The 21,206-nt window shown below is 44.4% G+C and overlaps 1 protein-coding gene across 1 annotated transcript in view; it reads left to right on the top strand.

Annotated features, from left to right (window-relative positions):
* The window catches only part of SHOC1 (shortage in chiasmata 1), a 59,939-nt gene extending 42,680 nt beyond the window's left edge, over positions 1 to 17,259 (top strand). The window contains exons 20-27 of the mRNA XM_066612612.1: positions 1,369 to 1,486; positions 1,705 to 1,816; positions 2,787 to 2,908; positions 4,392 to 4,485; positions 5,218 to 5,349; positions 11,053 to 11,202; positions 12,580 to 13,546; positions 17,159 to 17,259. Coding sequence (XP_066468709.1) covers positions 1,369 to 1,486; positions 1,705 to 1,816; positions 2,787 to 2,908; positions 4,392 to 4,485; positions 5,218 to 5,349; positions 11,053 to 11,202; positions 12,580 to 13,546; positions 17,159 to 17,259 — 1,796 coding nt within the window. The remainder of the gene's footprint in view (positions 1 to 1,368; positions 1,487 to 1,704; positions 1,817 to 2,786; positions 2,909 to 4,391; positions 4,486 to 5,217; positions 5,350 to 11,052; positions 11,203 to 12,579; positions 13,547 to 17,158) is intronic.
* Positions 17,260 to 21,206: the final 3,947 nt, after the last annotated feature.

Here is a 21,206-nt window from a genome sequence, read left to right as displayed (position 1 = left end):
GCCTGCACTATTTAAACCAGGGGTCTCCAAACCCTGGCCCGTGGGCCAGATGTGGCCCACAAAGTGCCACTATCCGGCCCGTGGCCAGCCTCTGATCCCCTGAGAGCCTCTGGCCCAGTTGACCAAACACAACCAGAGTTGTGCTTGTGGGGTGGGGGAATGGGGGTCCATTTAATTTTGTGTGCTTTATTTCTTTTATTTATTCATGCTTGGGGTAATCCAGAACATTTGAACCCATTCATTCATTCATTTCAGTCATTCATCTAAGTTCCATTTTTAATGTATTTATTTGAATTTTATATTTAATTTTCTTTTCCGGCCCTTGACACCTTGCCAGATATTTTATGTGGCCCTTCAGCAGAAAAGTTTAGAGACCCCTGATTTAAACTGTTGTATTTCTGTCTTCTTTTTTGGCTGAGCACATATACTTGAATTTGCGCAAGTGCATGTAAGATGCATGCTGACTGTATTTCCTAATGCCATTCAAAGCACTTACTCACACAGAGTCCTTATAGTAACTCTATAAGGCAGGTCAGTATGATATACATGTTGCAGGTCAAGGGCTGGTTGAGGGATGGCAGCTTACCTAAAGCCACCTAAGCGACTTCATTGCTAAGGCAATGAGGAAAAATCCAGGACTTGGTGGTTCACAGCTCACTTTCTTAGCTACTGTACTCTGTCAGCTAATGGGTATGAAAATACCATTGAATATTCAACTGAGCGCCCAGAAAGAAAGCTCTATAAAGTTCAAGATGTGTATCACATGTGTATGAGTATTTTCTTGTACATCCTCAGCTGCTCTCTGGCTTGAAATCAGTGGGACAGATTTATAGTTACATAGTTCTATACTGATGACAGCACAAAAAAGCATGGCCAGACAGTGCACAAAAAGCATGGCCAGACAGTTCTAAATTTGAGGATTGGAATGTGCAGTTTCAGCACTTCTGTGACATGCATACTAATTTGTCTCAGTCCTCTGCAAGTCCACGGACTGGAAGAAAACCAGTAACTGTGTACTTGCAGCTACACACAACAAAGAGCCTACTGAAACCACCATCTTTGTGGCCCATCAGTTGCAGCAAACACCTCTTGTGTATAACCTTAAAACCTAGCAATTCCCAAGATGCTATCCACAAAAAGCAGATATTGTAACACTCAGGAGAGACATAAAACTTCCACCTCAGAGGAAGATATTTGGTAGTACAATGTATGCTGTTGTTGTTTAAAGATAAGCCCATTTTCATAATTAAAACAATCCATTAATATCCTTTGTCAACAGACCATGTTACCACAGTTACATTAATAAAAAATGTTAGGTAGTAGCAATATTGTACCTTTCTTTGAAGTGCCTGTGTAATTTATATACAGAAAATATTTATCCAGATAATTTTGAACGTACCCTTCTACAAGTACAAATTCCCTATGTTTTTCTGACATCGGAGGGACTTCTCAGCACCCCAGAAATCCTTCAGTTACTGGAATCCAAGTAAGTGAAACTGACCAGATGAGTAATCACCATCAGTCACACCCTCTTCACATTCCCTGTCCCAGGTTCCTTACAATTTATTCTTCTGAATTTCTTAATTTGAAATGCACCTTCAAATTACGTTAAAAACAACCTGAACTACTGCATTCCCCTTTTTGGTTTTGGTCAGGGACCCCATTGCCTAATGATAGACTGTTAACTGGGACTAATCTGTGCAGGTACAATATTACATTTATTGAGAGAAGCTGCTGTGAGGCGCTATGGTTCTTTGGAAGCACAGACCGTTATGTTGTGATGACTCTTGATGAATGCACAGCTGTCATGATGCAGGTAAAAATATGATTATGGAAGAGCCTGCCCCTTAGTACACATAGATGGCACCACTGTTTCATGTATCAGTAAGACTGCACATTGAGCATTATACAGCAAGAGGGACTGCATGAATAGAAGATGGTTCACATTAAGTTTAATTTACCTTAAGAAATAATTTATTTAAATTAATACAGTTACATGAGGCACAAATGAGAAAAAGCCTAAAACGGGTGACCAAACTTTTTGGCAGGAGGGCCACATCATCTCTCTGACACTGTGTTGAGGGAAAAGAATTGATTTACATTTCAAATTTGAATAAATTTACATAAATGAATATATTAGAGATGGAATTTATATGAATGCATGAATGTCTTGCAATACTTCAAGGCCTATAAAAGGCCTTGCACAAAGCAAGGCCAGCCTTTCCTTCACTGCCACTGCTGCATCACACACATGAAACAGCAAGCAGTGAAGGGAGCCCTCATCCCACAGCTCATGCAAGAGATCGAACAGTCACCGTCACGCTGAGAGCAGTTGTGTCAGGCCAGTATGAACTCCAGCAAGTCTCCGGAAGGCCAGAAGCTCGCTGGAGACTGGGGGCTCCCCACGGACCAGATTGGGAGACCCTGAGGGCTGCAAGTGGCCCTGGGGCCAGGGTTTGGGCACCCCTGGTCTAAAACATCATGTCTGTCTGTAAGTAGTGGGGATTATTCGGTTATTTTTTTGAGTATTTTAGTTGCCAAGACTGGATACATTCTAATTGGATGATTATTAAACAAAGTAAGACTTATGAAAATGAAGATGGTTAGATGAGCTTTGGAGCTTCCAAGATTACAAAGTACAGAAAGGAAAATTGAATAAATGGTATAAGTAACTTGCCAAATTAGGAGTAGAATCCATATGTTCCCTTGATGCTGATAGATATTTAAACCTTGTAATAGTCTTGCATATATGTTCATATACTTGCATTATGCTTATGGTATTCCAGAACATAGAAGAATTAAGTTATGAAAAGTCATCTGATTTTCTGGTGTTAAAATTGATGGTATTATCACTCCAGTATAGCTGCTGTTGGATTATTTTGTACTCCAGAGAAAAATTAAATTCTGAGTAAGTTAAAACCTTTTGGTTGATCATTGCTTATTCTATTTAGAAGCATACCATTTAGTTATTGTATTTGCATTTATAACTAGTAAAAGTTAGAGTTGTCAGTATTGCTGCCAATATAGTGGAAACCTATGGAAGCACGGTCCCCTCCAAGGTATTCTGGGCTGCTTCCCTGAATGTTCTGCTTTCATTTCGGATTTTAAAAAAAGACAACATCTCAAGCCCTTCTGTGGATATAAGGAAAAATACGTAGGCAGTATTCCACCTGACTGTTCACTATGAAGTAAATCTACTCCTGCCTTCAAGAGATAACTAACAAGCAGTAGGCACTCCTAAATTCTTATAAAATGGGCATCCTGATCCAAAACGTGGCTTGTGCCAGAGCAGGCATGTTTGCGCCATAAAGCATGTTTGCAACGACTCAGGAGCAGGCTGCACTGGCACAAGGATTTCTGCCAGCCTACTGTCACCAGATCCCATCCCTGTGCTGGCTGAGCAAGGTAGGTTTGTGCCGGGTGGCAGAGGGTGACGTGGGTGTTCCAGGGATGGGAAGGAGGCATTTCTGGGCAGGGGGAGGGTAGAACAGGGGAGGATCGGGCTTGGGAGGGGGACAGGATTGGCAGCGGCAGTGCATGCCATATCCTAAAACCCAGCCCCAGTCTGAGCAGTCTTACATGGCTGCTCGAATTTGCTGCTTACATGGGCTGCTCCAAATAGCCCCAAAGGGCAGGTTGGGGTGTTAGATTAAGGGGAAAAATATTCCCCTAGCCCAAGGTGACTTCCAGCAGACATTTAGGATTATGCTATCCTAATGGCCCTTCACCAGAAAATGTCTGGCTATGAGCCTTATTGTCATACATGCCTGTGGTCCTCATGAAAATGCCTCAGATACTGATTGCCCAGCACAGTGTTATTATGTCTTGTTGAATCAGTACATACCATAATTGTTTTCCGAACTACCAGAGAAGTAGATCTTTTCTGCTCCTATTTTTAATTTTCTGGGGGCCTTGAATTTATTCAGATCAGGCAGGAAATCAAGTGGTGCTATCCTGTCTTAAATATTTTTTGCCTGGGAGACTACTCAGAGAAACCAGAGTTGTATGAATCAATCCCACACACATATAAGCCTCTCATTTATCAGTTGCTGTATAGATGAATGGTTTTCCCTCTTTCAAGGATGCTTTGTGGTAAATATGATTTTGGCTTTCATTTTCATTTATTTTGTAATTTGAGATGGATTATTGGGGAGGCAAGCATAAAATTATCAAATGCATATATTTTCTGAAAACATATAAACCTAAGCACTGCCAATGTTGCTGGCAATTCATGTCACCCCTTTTCTCAGCAACATGTTCAGGTAGAGTTGTAGGGCATTAAGAATGATTGTGTAATAATTTGAGTGATTAAAGAGATCCTTAACATTCAAAGTGTTTGAAATTATGAACCTAGATATCAAGTACAAGTCTTAAAGTGTTACTTTATTTAGGTACAGCTTTGCTGGAAAGGTTTTGCACCAGCTAGCCTTGGTTTATGCAGCCTTGGTTGCATTTGCCCAGAAGTCAGAAGATTTTGAAGTGAAGGTACATGGTTGTAAAACTTTTTATTAACATTTTTGATAAAATTCCATTGTAATATCAGCAAAATATTTGACGCTTTGTATACTCAGACAAAAGCTATTGAAATGCCTTTTATGATCACAAAGGATGAAACGAATTTGCAGTGCAGTGCTCAATGCAGTGCTCAATGTATTACTCGTATTTTAATACTAACTTTTATTTTTGCTTCTTTTCCTGATTTTTTCCCATTCATATATGTTTTTGCTTGTTTTGATTTGTCCTGTGGCTAAGGTGCTGGATGTATGGTGGGGTGCTAACAATTTACATTTTTCAAAGGTACAAGACAAGAACAACAAGATTTTACTTGAAATATTCCACATATGGAATATAGTCCCCATTGACAGTGCCCACCCCCACAGCAGTTAGAAGGTGGCACCTTAAGGCTACTGCCCTACTATTCTCACTGGTACGACACACTGTTTTGATTTGGACACTTGGTTCCACCATCAGCAACTAAACAACAATTACCCACCATGTGACTGCAGTAACAGTCTGTACTTTTACATGAAGAACATTGCAACCAAGCTGAGATTGTGAACATGCAGCATGACTTACGCATCTGATGGTAGAGGCTGTAACCTTGAGAAAACTCATGTCACAGTAAAAACTTAATTTTTAAGGTGACACAGGACTCATATTATGTCTATTCGTTTTGTATAGTCTCTGTATCAAATGTATCATGTAATGTTGTTTTAGGTGGCTCTTACTCCAGGAGTTGAAGAGACTGCACTCTTGATCCGCCAGATTGCTGACTACATTCTGATGACTTCTAAAAGACACCCTCAGGAATGGCTGGACAAATCCTGGCTTTCTGTCCTGCCATCAGAGGTCTGTGTGTTTATCTTAAAAATACAGATTGCCTTTTATTTCCAAAGTGCATAAAGTTCTGATATTTGTATTTATTATTACTGTTCCCCTTCATAATCGTGGAATTTCTACATTGTGTAAATGCCACACTATTCGTCTTAGACCTGGGGTCGGCAACCTGCGTTTTTGGAGCCGCATGCGGCTTTTTCAGCCCTCTGATTCGGCTCCCCAGTGGGGGCTGGAAGCGGCGCACCTTCCCCTCGGCCGCCGCCCAGCCAGCCCAGCGCTGAGGGCACCTCACTCCGGCGCAGTGTGCTGCAGGCGCTGGCTGCTGGTGAATGTGGGGCTGGGGCGCCGCTCCTCCCTGCAAAGCTGCAGCTCCTTCCCTGCAAAGCGCCCCCCGCGCACACAGCAGCTCCTTCCTCGGCAGGCAAGCAGGGGCAGCGGCACTCTCCTGGACCTGCTCTCCACGCCCCACTGCAAGCAGGCGCCCGCAGGCGCCCCACTGTGAGCAGGTGCGGGGAGCAGCCGGGCACCTCTTCCTTGCGCCCTTCCTTCCATCGCCCTGCAGCGGGCAGGGGGCTGAACAGAAGAGGCGAGGCTGGTTGGAGAAGCGCAGGAGAGGCAGCGCTGCTGAGGCGATGGGCAGGAAGGAGCGAGGTGAGCTGCACTCCTGTCCACACTTCCCTGGGAGGAAGCCCCCTTGACTCTACTGGGACTGACTTCTGAGGAGACAGGCAGAGGATGTCCCCTGGTTTTGGTGTTATGTGAGAGTGTAAAGAGCATCTCCCTATCCACTCTGTTCATCCCCTGCATGATTTTGTATGCCTCAATCATGTCCCCCCTCAGGCGCCTCTTTTCTAGGCTGAAGAGGCCCAAACTGTAGACTATCCTCATAAGGAAGGTGCCCCAGCACCTACAAGGGACCTACAAGAGGGGGCTACATTATAAAAATGGGACCTGTAAGAGAGGAGTGCATTATAAAAGTTGCATATACAAGAGGGGAGTGCATTATAAATTGGGACATACAAGGGGGAGTAATAACTATAAATCTCTTTATTGTATTGAAAAATACTAGTCATTAGATTTTGTATTTCATTGTACCTCTTTTACATTACTGTGGGAAAGACACAAAGATGACTATTTACTGTAGGATTTTCTGCTAGGGAAGGCACCAGCCCAAGTCTTGCCTATAGCACCAAATTGGCTAGGGCAGGCCCTGGGAAAATAAATTAGTATTTAATTTAAATGTATTTTATTTTAGCTCTTTCGTTTTTTATATGTAATTCTAAATTTAAGATTATGGTGAACTTGTAACATTAAAATGTTACATATTGTTTTCTCTGTAGCAGTTCATTCATTTCAAAGATGCAACACACTATAGTTTTTTTATACATAGCATAAAGGTAAAAAAAACTATATGCAGTGTTATCTTCATTTTAGATGTCAAAAGGGTTTTGTGGCTCCCAAGGTTTTCTTTTCTCCAGAAAACAACAACAATAATAATAATAATACAGGTATTTATATACCTTTGTTTTGTTTTGTTTTTGCGCAGTATTCGCTCCATAAGATGCACACACTTTTCCCCGCACTTTTTTGGGGGGAAAAAGTGCGTCTTATGGAGCGAAAAATACGGTACCGCCTTTCTTGGTCTTTATTCAAGACTTTATTCAAGGCAGTTTACATAGGCAGGCTTATTTAAATCCCCGTAGGGATTTTTACAATTGAAAGAAGGCTCTATCTTTCAAGAGCCACAACAATTCAGATGTTTCGTTCTGATCTGGCCTCCATCCTGGCCTCCATCCTCCCACGCTCCCATCCTCCATCCTCCCACGCTCAGAGCAGATGGAATAGCTCGGCTTCAGCTTGTCAGCTGCTTCAAGGTCGCACAGTGCCGGTGGCCTCGAACTGGCGACCTTGTGGATGTTATCTTCAGGCAAATGGAGGCTCTACCCTCTAGACCAGACCTCCTGCCCAAGGGGGTCCAAATGGGGGTCCAAAGGGGGGCTCCTGCCAAAATGGGTCCAAATGGCTCTTTGAATGTTTAAGGTTGCCAACCCCTGTCTTAGACATACTGGGGCAAACTTCTGTTTTTATGTTTATCCTTCCTTGCCTTGGCAAATTTCACCACAGGATGCAGTGCACACCCCATTGGCACAGTTGCACCAGCGCTGGAAAATTGAATAGGATTCGGCCCTTAGCTCTCCTACTTATGAGTAGGCCTCTTTCAGTTAAAAGTATTAACCTTAATAAGTCAGTTCTCTTTAAATGTGAATTTGGAGTGGGGTTTAGAGTGGGATGCCATCTATATGCTGATGACACCCAGCTCTATCTCTCCTCCAGACTCTAGGGTGGTGGTTAAGGTCCTGGAACGCTGTCTGGAGGCAGTAAGGACCTGGATGAGGGCTAACAAGCTGAAATTAAATCCAGATAAGACAGAGGCTCTCCTCTTTCGGAAATCCTCGATGCAGGTGCTGGAGTATCGACTTGCGCTGAATGGGGTTGCACTCCCCCTGAAGGAGCAGGTCCACAGCTTGGGGCCCCACCTGGACTTGCAGCTGCTGCTGGATTCCCAGGTGGCAGCTATGGCTAGGGGGGCCTTTCCTCAGCTTTGGCTAGTGCACCAGCTGTGGCCGTACTTGGATCATGCAGACCTGGCCACGGTGATCCATGCCACGATGACATCGAGGTTAGACTATTGTAATGCACTCTATGTGGGGCTGCCCTTGAAGATGGTTTGGAAACTGCAATTAGTGTAGAATGCGGTGGCCTGTGTAGTTACTGGAGGTAGGCGGTTTGACTCTGTCAGACCGCTTTTCCAGCGGCTGCACTGGCTGCCCATTCGTTTCTGGGCCCAATTCAAAGTGCTGGTTTTGACCTTTAAAGCCCTATACTGCTCTGGGCCTGGTATCTTAGAGATTGTCTACTCCCATACAATCCGGCTCGTCCTCTTAGGTAATCGGAGAAGGCCATTTTACAGGTGCCACCACCCAGGGAGGTATGTGGGGCGGCGGCAAGAAATAAGGACTTCTCAGTAGTGGCACCAATGCTATGGAATTCCCTCCCCCTTGACTTACGAATTGCTCCCTCTCTTGAAACTTTCCGGTGAGGCCTGAAGACTCTTCTGTTTAGACAAGTCTTCTGAGTTCCTGGCCTTTTTAACATCATTTTTTAAAACATCTTTTAATACCTTTTTAACAGCTGGTTACAGGCCTGGATCCTTTTATAAACTGCTGCTCTGTGCTCTTTTACACTTTTATCTGACTGCTGTTTTTAAGATGTGTTTTGCAAATATGTTTTATCTTGTATTTTAAATTATGTTTTTAATTTATGTTTTTAACCATTGTTGTGAACTGCCTTGGGTCCCTTTGGGGAGAAAGGCAGGGTATAAATAAAGTTAATAATAATAATAATAAAATAATTTACTATCTGAGAATTTGCTTATCCGCGAGGAGCAAAATTGTCACCTATCTCTTGTTATCTGCAACTCTGTTCTTGTTACCTGTGAATACTCTGCAGGTGCATTTGGGGTGGGGTGGGGGCTCGGTGAAGCTACATGCAGGCAGGCAGGGATGAGAGAGATTGCAGGAGGGGGAGGAGAAGAGGCAGTGGCCTCCTCACAAGTAGAAGACAGCGCTGGCGCCACGCACTGGGAAAAGGAATTGACGCTTATACATTATATGGCCAATGGGGGAGGGGATTGTGGTGGTCACTTTCTGCCAGTTATACTCCTTGCTATCACCCAGCCCAGTCTTAACTAGACATCAAGTTAAGATTCAGGTTCATAAAGTTCATACAGTGTATGGTCAAGAGGGTTCCCTGGAACCTAACCCCATTTTTCCCATAGGCTCAATGATTCTGTATCCGCTAATTTGGTATCCACCAGTGTCGTACACTTCGTACACTCCCTGGGTTTTGGGGTGCTCAGAGTTCTTGGTTTTGAACCCTGGACCCCTGTTCGGTAATACTGCCACCACCCTGTATGTGCCAGTGTGTCAGTCCAGGGACACGGAGACCCTCTAGGCTTAATTCTATCCCTTGCAGGCACTGAGTACTTTCTTTAATTAAAGCCTCAGTCCTCAAGTTACTAGTACTCAATGAGTATTTGGTAGCTTGCTGAATGGCTAGGCAGCATTCTGAACCTTTGTTCCCAACAGACAATGAAACAACTTAGTAAAAGGATTTTTACTTTATTAAATACATAGGGTTACATAAGTTACAAAAGGCAGCAAATGCTAGAGGTGTAAAACTTCTAGGAAACATATCAGCATTAAAATAACAAAGCTAACTGGCTATCTCTGTTATTCCCTCTCACCTGGGTAAGCTTTCTTTTGTAGATCTTTCCACCAAGTTACCTATGAGGCCACATGGCCCTGTGGAGCAGGCTCTCTCCAGAATGTTGCACCCACAACCTTTTTCCACCAAACAGACAAAGACAAAAGACCAACACACCCCTTTGGGCTTTGTTCATATACTTCTCAGGCTAACAGGTCTGAGTTGACTCTGTACTCATTTAAACTGTCCAATCAGAGACCCTTGGGGCCAGAATCTTCCCCAAGAAGTGGGGCTGGATGCTAGTCCTCCTAGCTCTTCCCCTCCCCACTGGAGATTCATGGGTGCCTCTCTGTCTGCTTAGGTGCTACATTATCACCTTCCATTGAGTTGTAAATTCCTTGCAGCTAGGAACTGCAAGCCACTTCTTTGTTACTTGGTTCAGGCTTTACATGTTACCAGGCCATATTCATGACAACCAGGTTTTCCAAGAACCTAACCCTAGCAGATAATGTGAACTAACTGTACCTCAATGTAATAAAGTATTTGCATATTACAGGGATGAGGTATGGATTGCCCCAGTTCACAGGATGTACCCCAAGAAAAACAGAGCGGATACATTGTGCATAACAAATGGGTCAGAAGAGTAATGCTTTTGGATTTATCCTCTTGTTGCTCAAGTTTTCAGCAGGGCAGGAGGGAAGGACTCTTTTTCTACTGGAAATTTTAGTTTGCAGTGTTAGAGCTGAAACCAGTGGTCCGCGCCACGGCACGGACCACAGTTACAAACGTGCTGTAAGGCACATTTGCGGGGCTTACCGCCAGGCTCCTGCTGGAGCTGGCTCAGCTCCAACCTGCGCTGAGCCCCCACCCGGTAGTTGCCCGCATTCCACAGCTCAGCGGTGCGGTGCCTGCGACCGCTGGGCTGTGGAACAGGGAATGGGAGCGTGGTGGGGGGCGTGGGGGAGGCGTTCTGGGGAGGGGGGAGGCGTGGTCGGGGGCGTTCCAGGGGGGAGGCGGATCCATGAAGCTGAGCTCTACAGGATCCTAGGCACTCATGGAGGGCTGCGCGCCCTGCACGAGCGCCTTCACTTTAGTGGCGACCAAACAGTCACCGCTAAAGTGAGTAGCCCCATTGTGGGGCTGCTTCCCTTACGCGGGGGAAGGGGACAAATGTCCTCTTCTCCCAAGGAGCCTCCTGCAGTAGTGCGGGAGGCTCTGGATCCAGTGGGAACCCACCAGGGAGCCACCAGGTCCCACAGCTCCGGGCAGCTCAGGATTGGGCTGCCTGTTCTACATGGCATAAAACCAGTGCCTATATCCTGAAAACTATAGTTAATTAGATTATAAGTATTTGGCCTTCAGAGAGTATCCAGAAGCCATTGCCTTTGAAAATTAAACATCAACAGCACTTGAAAACATAGCAGAGCTCATATTGTTTTTTACTCCCAGGCAGAGAAGTGCTTGCTTACATTTCCGTGCATGAACCCTCTGGTGGCTCAGGTCATGTTAAAGAAGAGCCCTTCCCTGGAATGGTTGCTGACAGCAACTTTGGACCAGCTTCAGAAACTACTGCCTGAAGTGCCAGAAAAAGTTTTAAAGGTCAGTTGCATAGGGTATAAAAGCACAGGGTGCGTGTGTGGGCACCCATGTATGTATGCAAGTAACATCTTTTGTTGAAGAATTGCATTTATTTTTCCTTGGATGTTGATCCTAACCATGTGTGTAGCTATAATAGCACAGCAGGTGGCTAGAGCCAACATAGTAGCAAACACCTGCAGTGCAAAGCAAATAGGACAAGTCTGTTTGCCTGTGCTATATGTCTCGTAATCCGATCTTTAAAAGTTGCTTATACAGAGAACAGGCTTATCTTGTTATAGACCCAATTATTACACTGTTACCACAGTCCTACACCACATCAGTCATGTGTGTAATATATCTTTCTTTCTTAACAATATTAAGGAGATAGCATGGAATGTCCCACATGATTAATATTGATTATTAGACATTTCCACTGTGACCATGTTCAAGCTGCTTTCAATGGCAGCTATATCACAATGATTATCTAAGGCTTCACCCATCGTTTGCCAAAATACTTTGGGGAACCTTGCAAACATCCTGCTCTTTTTTCCTCCCTAGTGTTGGATTTATGCTGCATCTGTCAGTTGTGACTGCTGCTGAACCCATCATGAAATCCTGTTACACCATCTTAAAACGTTGCAATTCATTCACTAGCACAGTTTTCTACATACTATCATTCTCATTTATTTTCCAGTTGTTAGTATTTTAGGTTGGTGTATAGCATTAACTGTTGCTATGTACACATTTTTTTTTTAACCATTCAATCTTTGGGTATTGATATCATTTTGCAGACATCCAGATTAGAATATTCACGACTACTAAACAGTTTAATTTACACTGGCACATTATAAATTACACAGCGTGAACTTGACTGCCTTGAATGCCAGGCTTGCAGACTGAGGCAAGGTGATACAGAAATCTTCCAAATAAATAATTTTATTGTAGAGTTGCAAATTATTGTAGATTTATATGGGCTTGAACCCAGGGTGAGCAGATGTCGTAACGGCAAAAGAGGACAAGGCACACCAAAGTGTAGGTCATCCAAGAACAACTAGGACATGACAAAATAAAAGCTAAAAACACTCATATATTGATTTCATGTGGTTAATTTAAACACTATATTACTAACAATTAAATTCAAAACTATATTTCATATAATTTATTAACTATAAGAAGGCTATGTGCTGCCTGCAGGAGCCCAGTCACAGGGAAAAGGAGGACATTTAACCCATTTTTTTCCGACCCACAGGTGTACACTTTTGGTCCCTATTGCATATATGCAACGTTGGGTAGAAATGGCTTAAGTTCTTTTCCAGGACATGAGGCTAAAAAAGAGGACGTCCTGAAAAAAGGATGTTTGGTCACCCTGCTTGAACCTCGGTTCTTTTTTCATTTCAGCATTTTAGTGAAATCACAACTTTGTACACCTTAAATTCTCCAACCGAGTCCAAATCTCTGGGAGAAGTTGTACCACTTCAAGACAACGTGAACTCTACCATCAGCTCCTGCCCTCAAGTTTCCTTTCCTGAGGATTTGCTGTCCAGCTCTCAAGGACATAGTCAATTTAATGAGTACACAAGATGTTTTAATAAAGCGCAGAATAGCAAAAACTGTTCTCCAGTTTACTACCAAAATGAGTCTTGTGCTCCTCTCCAAACAAATGCAAGGCAGAACTTTATGGCATCTTCATTTTCTTACCAAGATGTTTATGCCTTTCAAGAGAGGAATCAGAATATAGGTTCAAGTGCCATCCCTGAAGAGGGAAAACAGTACCTCCAATATCTGAAAAGTTTGGAAACAGAAAGAAGAGTAAATTCACCACTCCAAACACAAAACAATTTTTGGGGACCTACCCATATTAATTTTGAAACCAAAATTCCATCTTTCAGGTACAGTCAAGGTGACAGTACAGCTTATCTTGAAAATAGCCTGCAAAAGGGAATCTGCCTTCCCAAAGTAACTGAAGACCAAAAGCTGCATGTCCCAGTCTCTGTGAAGAATCCTATCCATCAAGATAGTCAAAATTTACTTGAGGTACCGAAGCAGCCTCTCATGAAACAACACAACAGTAACCAGGATTCCAAACATTCCTGGTACCTTGTGTCTAACAGAGAGAACTTTTCATTCCAGCAGAGCTCTTGTAGCTTTCTAGGAGAATTTGGAAGAGCCACATATAGTAGTCCAGAATATCAGTTTGAGGAATCCTACCCATCTATACAAAAAATAGATTTCTCTCCCCATGATCCAAGATTCTGCAAAGGAGAATCCTGTCCAGATAGATTCCTTCAAATAAATGAAGAACATTTAGGAAAGAAAAGACCCAATTTATTATCATCTAATCAAAGAGAACAAGATACTTCAGCAGGTATAGTCAATCACAAAGCAAAAATTGCAGCTTCTTTCTGGTCAAGTGAAAGTATAGTGAAGACTATACACTGGGTTTGTCTTAAACCAGGGGTGGCCAACCCACAGCATGCCATGTGCCACTTTTAATGTAGAAAATCTTGAACATATCACTCCACCTTAATGTCGCTTTTAGTGATTACCAGGATAGCTAAATAGAACCTCCAAGTGCAAGGGCAGTATCTCTCTGAGTGCCAGAAGGTACAGAGCATGGGATGCTGTTGTCTATTTGGGGCTTTCCAAAGACACCTGGCTGACTGCTGATGAGGCCAGAAAGGTGAACTGCATGGACCTTTAATTTGACCCAGCAGGATCTGTTCCAGAGTTCATTGTCCTTCTACACAGCCCAGTCCACCTCTGCCTGCCCACCGTCTCATCCTCAAAGATGATTTTAGCTGGGATCTCTTTGCTGATTATTTTCTCAAAGATGGTATCTCCACTTGGCTGGGCCACCAGGGATTTGTTGATCTCACCAGCTATCTCTGCACTGCCTTGCTTGGCCCCCACTACCTTCCAAGTCCACCCCAAGCCTTCTTGGGTAAGCGAGTGACCCGCCAGTTAGTGGAATGCAGCTCTTTAGTATCTACCATATTAACTTTCTCTCCTCACCATAATTCTTTTCCTACGTTTCTCCGTTTTCCAAGCAAAGCAAATCAAGCAGAATAGGTTTGGTTGCCCCAACTGTGCAAACTGCAGCATTAGAAACTTGAGGGTGTGCTGTGTAAGGTGTGGCAAAGAAATCAAGCATACTGTAAACGCTGTGGTGCTTTCCTTGTTCTTATTTAAATGTTTTTCAAAATAGATGGCCGCTTTGCACTTACCATTCAGAAAGTGCCCAAGTGCCACTAGTGACACACGTGCCATGGGTTGGCCACCCCTGCCTTAAACTTTAGCTTAGTCATTCTATTGATTAGGGCATTAGTTCCCAAACTGTGAGCCATAGCTCCCTGGCTGTGGATACCATCCAGGGGAGCCATGGAATTAGCAAGAAAAACCCAGCATCCTATATAATGTACAGGTATAATCTAATTATCAGCAGATTTTTCACCTTCGGTTTTATCTCAACTGAAGGAGGTTGATACTTTAAAAGATAAATGCCTCTTTAGGCAACTGTTAATGACTTAAAATACCATGGTAATGCAGCAGGCAGGCAATCAATTTCTCTCCCCCTCTCTGGGGCTGACTGGGAGGCAGACCCCTCCCTTCCCCCTGGAGCATGTATGCAAAGGAATGCAAAGCAATTTGGAAGTGATTATCGCTTTGCATTCTTTCACTGCTCCAGGAGGAAGGGAGGGGTCTGCCTCCCAGCTGAAAGGAAGCTGTTCTAAGCCCTGGAGAGGGAGATTGATTGCCTGCCTGCCCCATTCCCACAGTAAGCAGGCTATTTTTAAACTGCTTCCTAAAGGGTTTTTCAGTTGCTCGCTTTTGTTTAATGAGAAAATCGGCATCCATGGAGGTTCCTGGAACGGAACCCTTAGGGATGCCGAGACTCAACCTGTACAGGATTGTAACCCTAATGGGGAGCTGAGACCACTGTCCCAGTAGGGCAAGGCAGCCGCCAGTCAAAGAAATTTGGAAATATTCATTCTATTGATGGGAAATATTTTTTGTGCACTTTCTGTTTGAAATTTGCAGTTTTTTAATGCATGTGGGGAAAAGCCTGAAGAGGTCAGCTCTCAGATTTCAATAGTAATATGTTTACCTAAATCTTATTCCTTGCACATATTAGATTTTTAACTGTTTGAAATATTTACAATATCATTTGGCATCTTGGATGACATTCTAACATCTTGGATGACATAAATAACTAACAGCCCAATCCTGAGCTGCCCGCAGCACCCAGGCTCGGTGGCGCTGAGGAGGGCTGCCGCCGAAACCTGCACCTCCCACGCTTCCACAGGAGGCACCTCGGGAGAAGGGGACATTCGTCCCCTTCCCCTGAGTAAGGGAAGCAGCCCTGCAATGGGGCTACTCTCTTTAGCGCCAACTAAAATGTCGGTGCTAAAGTAAAGATGTTCGTGTAGGGCGCGCAGCCCTGCACAAGCGCCCTGGATCCTGTGGAGCACAGCTCTGCGGATCCGCCTCTCTCCCTCCCCCAACACGCCTCCCGCCCGCCCCCTGTCACGCTTCCCACCTGCCCCCGCTGGCCTCCCCCCTCCCTGGAATGCCTCCCCCACGCCCCCACCTCTCCGTTCCTGGAGCCCACCAAGCCACGGAATCTGGGCCACCGCCTGGCGCTAGCCCAGCATCAGCTGGCGCTGGGCTAGCACCAGTAGGAGCCCGGCGGTGAGCCCCGCAAAAGTGCCTTACAGCACATTTGCGACTGTGGTCCGTGCTATGGACCACAGGATTGGGCTCTATGCCTCTGCTTTAGACATTTCTGTATGCCACACTATTAGAAGTAAGCACTATTGTCCAAAATCATTTTCAGGACCAGTTCATTAGGTAAACAGGATATTTGGCACAAATGCTATCCTTGCAGGGAGGAAAGCTGGGACAAATCCAACCTCTTTCTTGTCAGATGGGCAGCCCAATACTATCGGGGCTGCTCATGCTGTGGTACAGTGGCTGCTGCTGTATCTTGCAGGGCCAGGGAGGTTGCCTGAATGGCAGCCTCAACAGGTCTACTTGGATCTGGACCAGCACAATTCCTGGCACAGAACAGAGGATACCTGAACAGAACAGAGGATACATGGTAGATAATAAAAGAAAATACTAACGAAAACTTATGCACAGGGGGAGGATAGAATTTGGTGGCAGCCTCCTTCGCTATCCCTGCTCCCCTCCTCCTTTGCCCAGTTTCACCCCTGCACTGCCTTCACCCTCCCCCTCACCTTGGAGTGCCTCCTGCTGTTTGGTGGGGAACTTATTGCTGATGGCTCCTGGTCAGCACAGAGGTCCAGCACACACTCAACACTGGCTTCCCCGTCAGTGCCTCCATCCTTTTGGCCACCATGCCATTCTTTATAGCACAGTGTGCAGGAGACCGGTACTGGCTCAGATAGGATTGGGCCATTAGTCATAATCACATTTTTAGCAATCCTAGGCTGCAATCCTATGCATACTTACCAGGAGTAAGTCCCATTTATTATCATTGTTACAAGAGTATACATAGTAGCTTGTTTAAAGTAGAGGACTGTAACACTTCCCCAAATGCAGTCACATCCCATGGTAGCATCAAGTCTAATATTTTAAAAATAAAATATTGAAATGAATGGGGGCCCACCGAAATTGACTCATGACCCACCTAGTGTGTCCCGACTCACAGTTTGCAAAACACTAGTGTAGTGGTTTGGGAGTTAAATCTGGAAGATCCAGGTTCAAATCCCTGCTCAGCCATGAAGCTTCCTGGGTGACTTTGGGCTTGTCAATGTCTCTCAGCCTCGCCTACCTCACAGGGTTATTGTGAGGACAAAAGGAGGGGAGAAACCATGTCTACCACCTTGAGCTCCTTGGAAGAACAATGGTATAAAAATGTGATTATACAACAATAATAATATATAATTATCTGCATAATCATGACATGCTTGCTATATAATCTCTCATCTCTGTATTTATTTTTTGTCTTCAGCAGATTTAGAATTCACACAAATATTGAACCTTAAGAAAAGACGACTAACGTTTGAAAAAGACCCTGGGAGAACTGATGGTCAAACTCGTCTGAAATTCTTTTAAAGGAAATGGCAAAGTCATCCCATCTGTTTAAATGTGATTCAGTTTTTAAAACAAGCAGTTTTAAATGAATGTTATAATTTTAATCATTCATTTTAATGCCAAGTTAGCCTTTTCTTACCTATATTGCTATGTTAGGAAAAATGTTTGTTCTGGTTGAGTTTTTGAGATTTTTAGGAAATACATTAGATCGGTCTGAAGAAAATATGTGAAAAAAATGTAATGTTGGATTCAATGAACAAATTAAATGATAAAATTAAATCAACACTCTAACATTTAATTATAAAGCATCCTCAATAATTTATTCACATAATCAGTGCTTCAAAGGACTTGCATTTTCAACCCTGAGGCATATGGAATTTGGAAGGTCTTGCATGAGTCCCTAGAAATAGTTAAGTTCCAGGTTTTAATTATGGTTTTTAATAGCAGACCAACAACCCAAGGACATACTTCTTCAGAAAATAAATGATAAGAATGCAGCCTGCTAACTATTGCAACAATGCAGCATCGCAGGCAGTGACACCAATGATGAGCCTAGCAATTAAAGACTGCAATTCTAGGCACATTTACCTGGGAGTAAGCTCCACTGACTATAATGGGACTTACTTCTGAGTAGACATGGCTAGGATTGGGCTGAAAGCATACTTAAGAAGTTATAAGTATTCTGTTACTATTAAGAGGACACGAGCTATTTGAAACTGCCCAGCATGTGGCACCCTTACTGGGTGATATAGTACACAAAGGGCGCCCATAAAGCAACATCTCCAAGACAGGTCTTTTCCTTGAGATCATTTTAATAGCTCACAATGGTATGTCATCAGTGCAATAACAGGGCCTGCACATTAAACCAAGAGTTGTTGAACCAGGTGGGGAATGGTCATGGACTTCAAGTATCCCATGTTTGGGCCATACAGAGATTATAAGTACTGAAACAGCATGCTGTCTGGGTGTATGTTAGGGAAGTGGTATGGATCAGCTTGCAGTACCAGTAGTGGATCAGCAATTAGTTGAGTTGCTTGCCAGAGATTTGCTAATTGTGTGGCACAGATTCTTAGCGATTCAATAAAATTAGGAAAGAAAAAAAAGTAAAGCTGTTGAGTTTTTAAACCCCTAAAGCAAAGAGAATAGAAGCAAACTAGTTTGTGCAGTTACTAGATTTGATTACAAAATGCAGACATGTTCCTAAAATAGTGCCGACCTAACATGAAAGTATAGAACATTCATTATTTTTAGTCCATTTTTGTGGCCTGTGACCTAACAATTTTCCCTTTCCGCAGGTTTGGCAGAGTTTACAAGAGAAATTTTCTAAATCGCTCACCGCAGAAATCTGCTGTTTCAAAGCAGGCAATACAATATAGCTCGGCAAAAATATAATCATAACTAGCCACAGGGTAGGAAGAAGTATAGCTTAAGCAGCCCCATTTCTCTTCTCTTTCTAGTCTCTACATTTAACAAATACTTCTTCTCCTTTTCCTCTACTTCATTTTCATTCTACATGTATCAAAACCATAGCCCAAACCTGTAAGAATACAAAAAGTACCACTTCAGATGGCCTTTTAAAGATTACGGCTTCCCACATTTACTCACCCAGAAAACACATAATGCAACTTGCTTTCAAAAGCAGTCACAAAACACATTTGTTTTTTGTCTCTTCTCTCCTCTCCTGCCCCAGTTGCAATAATATTCTTATTTGTTGTATTCTGTCCCTGCAAAATTACCTGTTTTACTTTAACCCACTTTTGCCCAGCCCACGGGCGTACACATTTGGTCCCTGTTGTGTATATGCAACATTGGGCAGAAATGACTCCAATTCTGAACAGTGCGCGCCAACTTACTGCTGGCGCGCACTGTTGCAAACATGCCATAAGGCACGTCTGTAAGCCTTACCGCAGGGTGAGCACCTGTGCTGGCTGGCGCTGGCTGGCTCTGGGCTAGTGCTGGGCAGGCGCCCGGCCTCTGCCACTCGCAGTTGCATGGACCACCAAGCCACGACACAGTAAGTGGGGGCTGGGGCATAGGCTGGGAGGAGGCGCTCCGGGGGGGGGCAGGTGGAGGGAGAGAGAGGGCGGGGAGGATGTGTGACCGGGAGGCAGGGAGAGGGCGGGCAGCAGGTGTGCCGGGGGAGGGAGCGAGGAGGGAGGGAGGTGTATCCGGTGGACCTCTACTCCACCAGATCCTGTCGCTTCATGTGGGGCTCCGCGCCCTACAGGAACGTCCCTTAGTAGCCCCATTGAGTAGCCCTATTGCGGGGCTACTTCCCTTACCCAGGAGAAGGGGACAAAAGCCCCTTCTCCCGAGATGCTGCCCACGGTAGCTCGTGGTGCACAGGATTCGGCAGCAGCAGTTTTAGGTGCTGCCGAAGCTGTGTGCCACAGGAGCTTAGAACTGGGCTGTCAAATTGCTTCTAGAAAGAAAGGAGGCAGGCAGGCTAGCAATTAGTTTTCTGGACTTGTAATTGACAGCCTAATCATATGCAGTTTTCCTTAGAAGTAAGTCCTGCTATGTTCAATGGGGCTTATTTCCAAATGCATAGAATTGTCACTTTAGTGCTGAGGTATTCAATCTGTGCATCCTGCCTCCCTAGTGAGGCGGCAGCAGGCATCTCACCAGGCATCTCGGGGAGAGAGGCTGCTCTGCTCTGTTCAGCTGCACGTGCTGCTGCTTTTCTGCCGCTGTGAACGAGGTGAGTGGGGCAGTGTGAGGCTGGGAGGGCATGTGAAACATGGTGGGGGGAGGTGGGAGAGAAGGCTGGCTGGGCAGGCAGAGGCATCTCTCCATGTGCAACCTTGCCCCAAGGACTACATTTCCCAGTGTGCCCCTCGCCCTGGGCATCCTGGGATTGGTCAAGGCTGCTTGGGAAGGAAGGAGCCAGCCTGCTCCTAGTGGGGGGGGGTGTCCAAATGCCCTACCCTGCATCCCTCCATCTTGCCTGGGGGGAACAGGGGTGGCATCTGCATGTTGGGTGTGTGTGTGTGTGTGTGAGCAGCCCTCATCTACTTTGGGGTGAGTTGTAATATTGCTGGGTGTGGCTGCAATCCTTTCCACACTTTCCTGGGAGTAAGCCCCATTGACTAAAATGGGGCTTACTTCTGAGTAGACCTACATAGGCTGGGGTCTGTATCAGCTTATCCAAGAATCCTCACCTTTCTCTTCTTCCTCCCCCTTCAAAAAAGAAAAAAAGTTACTCTTGATGGCTTTGTCTCCAAAAATTGATTAAAAATAAAAATCCCCATTCCTTTTTAGGCATTTCCCCTTTTTCCTCCTGCCTCCTTTGGGGGGGGGGTACTCTTTTGGCTGCTGTTGTAAGACAAAAGGCACAATCCTAGCTAGGTGTACTCAGAAGTAAGTCCTATTGTATTCAATGGGACTTACTCCCAGGAAAGTGGGGTTAGGATTCCAGCCAAACAGTTTCTAGGTCTCAGTTTGCATCAGTTTGCAATTAGCAGATACACACAAAACAAAGTCTTCCCCTCCTGCAAATTCATCACTTCTCCCCTCCCTTTCCAAAACCTCCAGGTGTGCTGCTAACAAACTCAGGGCAGAATCCTAACCAGGTCTACTCAGAAGTAAGTCCTATTTTGTTCAATGGGGCTTACTCTCAGGTAAGTGTGGTTAGGATTGTAGCCTCAGAGTGCTGGCAGCCTTGTTTCTAGTGTATAATTATAACACCTTCATTCCCATTTTGGGGGTAACTGAGGTGAGGTGTTGTAATGGGGAGCCGTGGCCAATGGCTACAGAGATCAGGGGAGGCGCGAGCCAGAAAAGTTCGAGAACCACTACTTTAGTGGATTTATTTACGAGGCTGACTTAGGGATTGTAGTTAACAAAGAGGTAATCTTATACATCTTCTTTATATTACTTCAGTGGGACCCAGATTTTTTATATTGTATATTCCGTAGAAAAATAAAGATCCGCAGAAAGTGCTCTTTTTCACAGAACAGACAAATTAG

This window comes from Tiliqua scincoides, chromosome 2 (genome assembly GCF_035046505.1).
Source record: "Tiliqua scincoides isolate rTilSci1 chromosome 2, rTilSci1.hap2, whole genome shotgun sequence".
Lineage (NCBI taxonomy): Eukaryota > Metazoa > Chordata > Lepidosauria > Squamata > Scincidae > Tiliqua > Tiliqua scincoides.
Note: the sequence above shows the minus strand (reverse complement) of the source record. Positions and strands in the feature narration are given on the sequence as shown.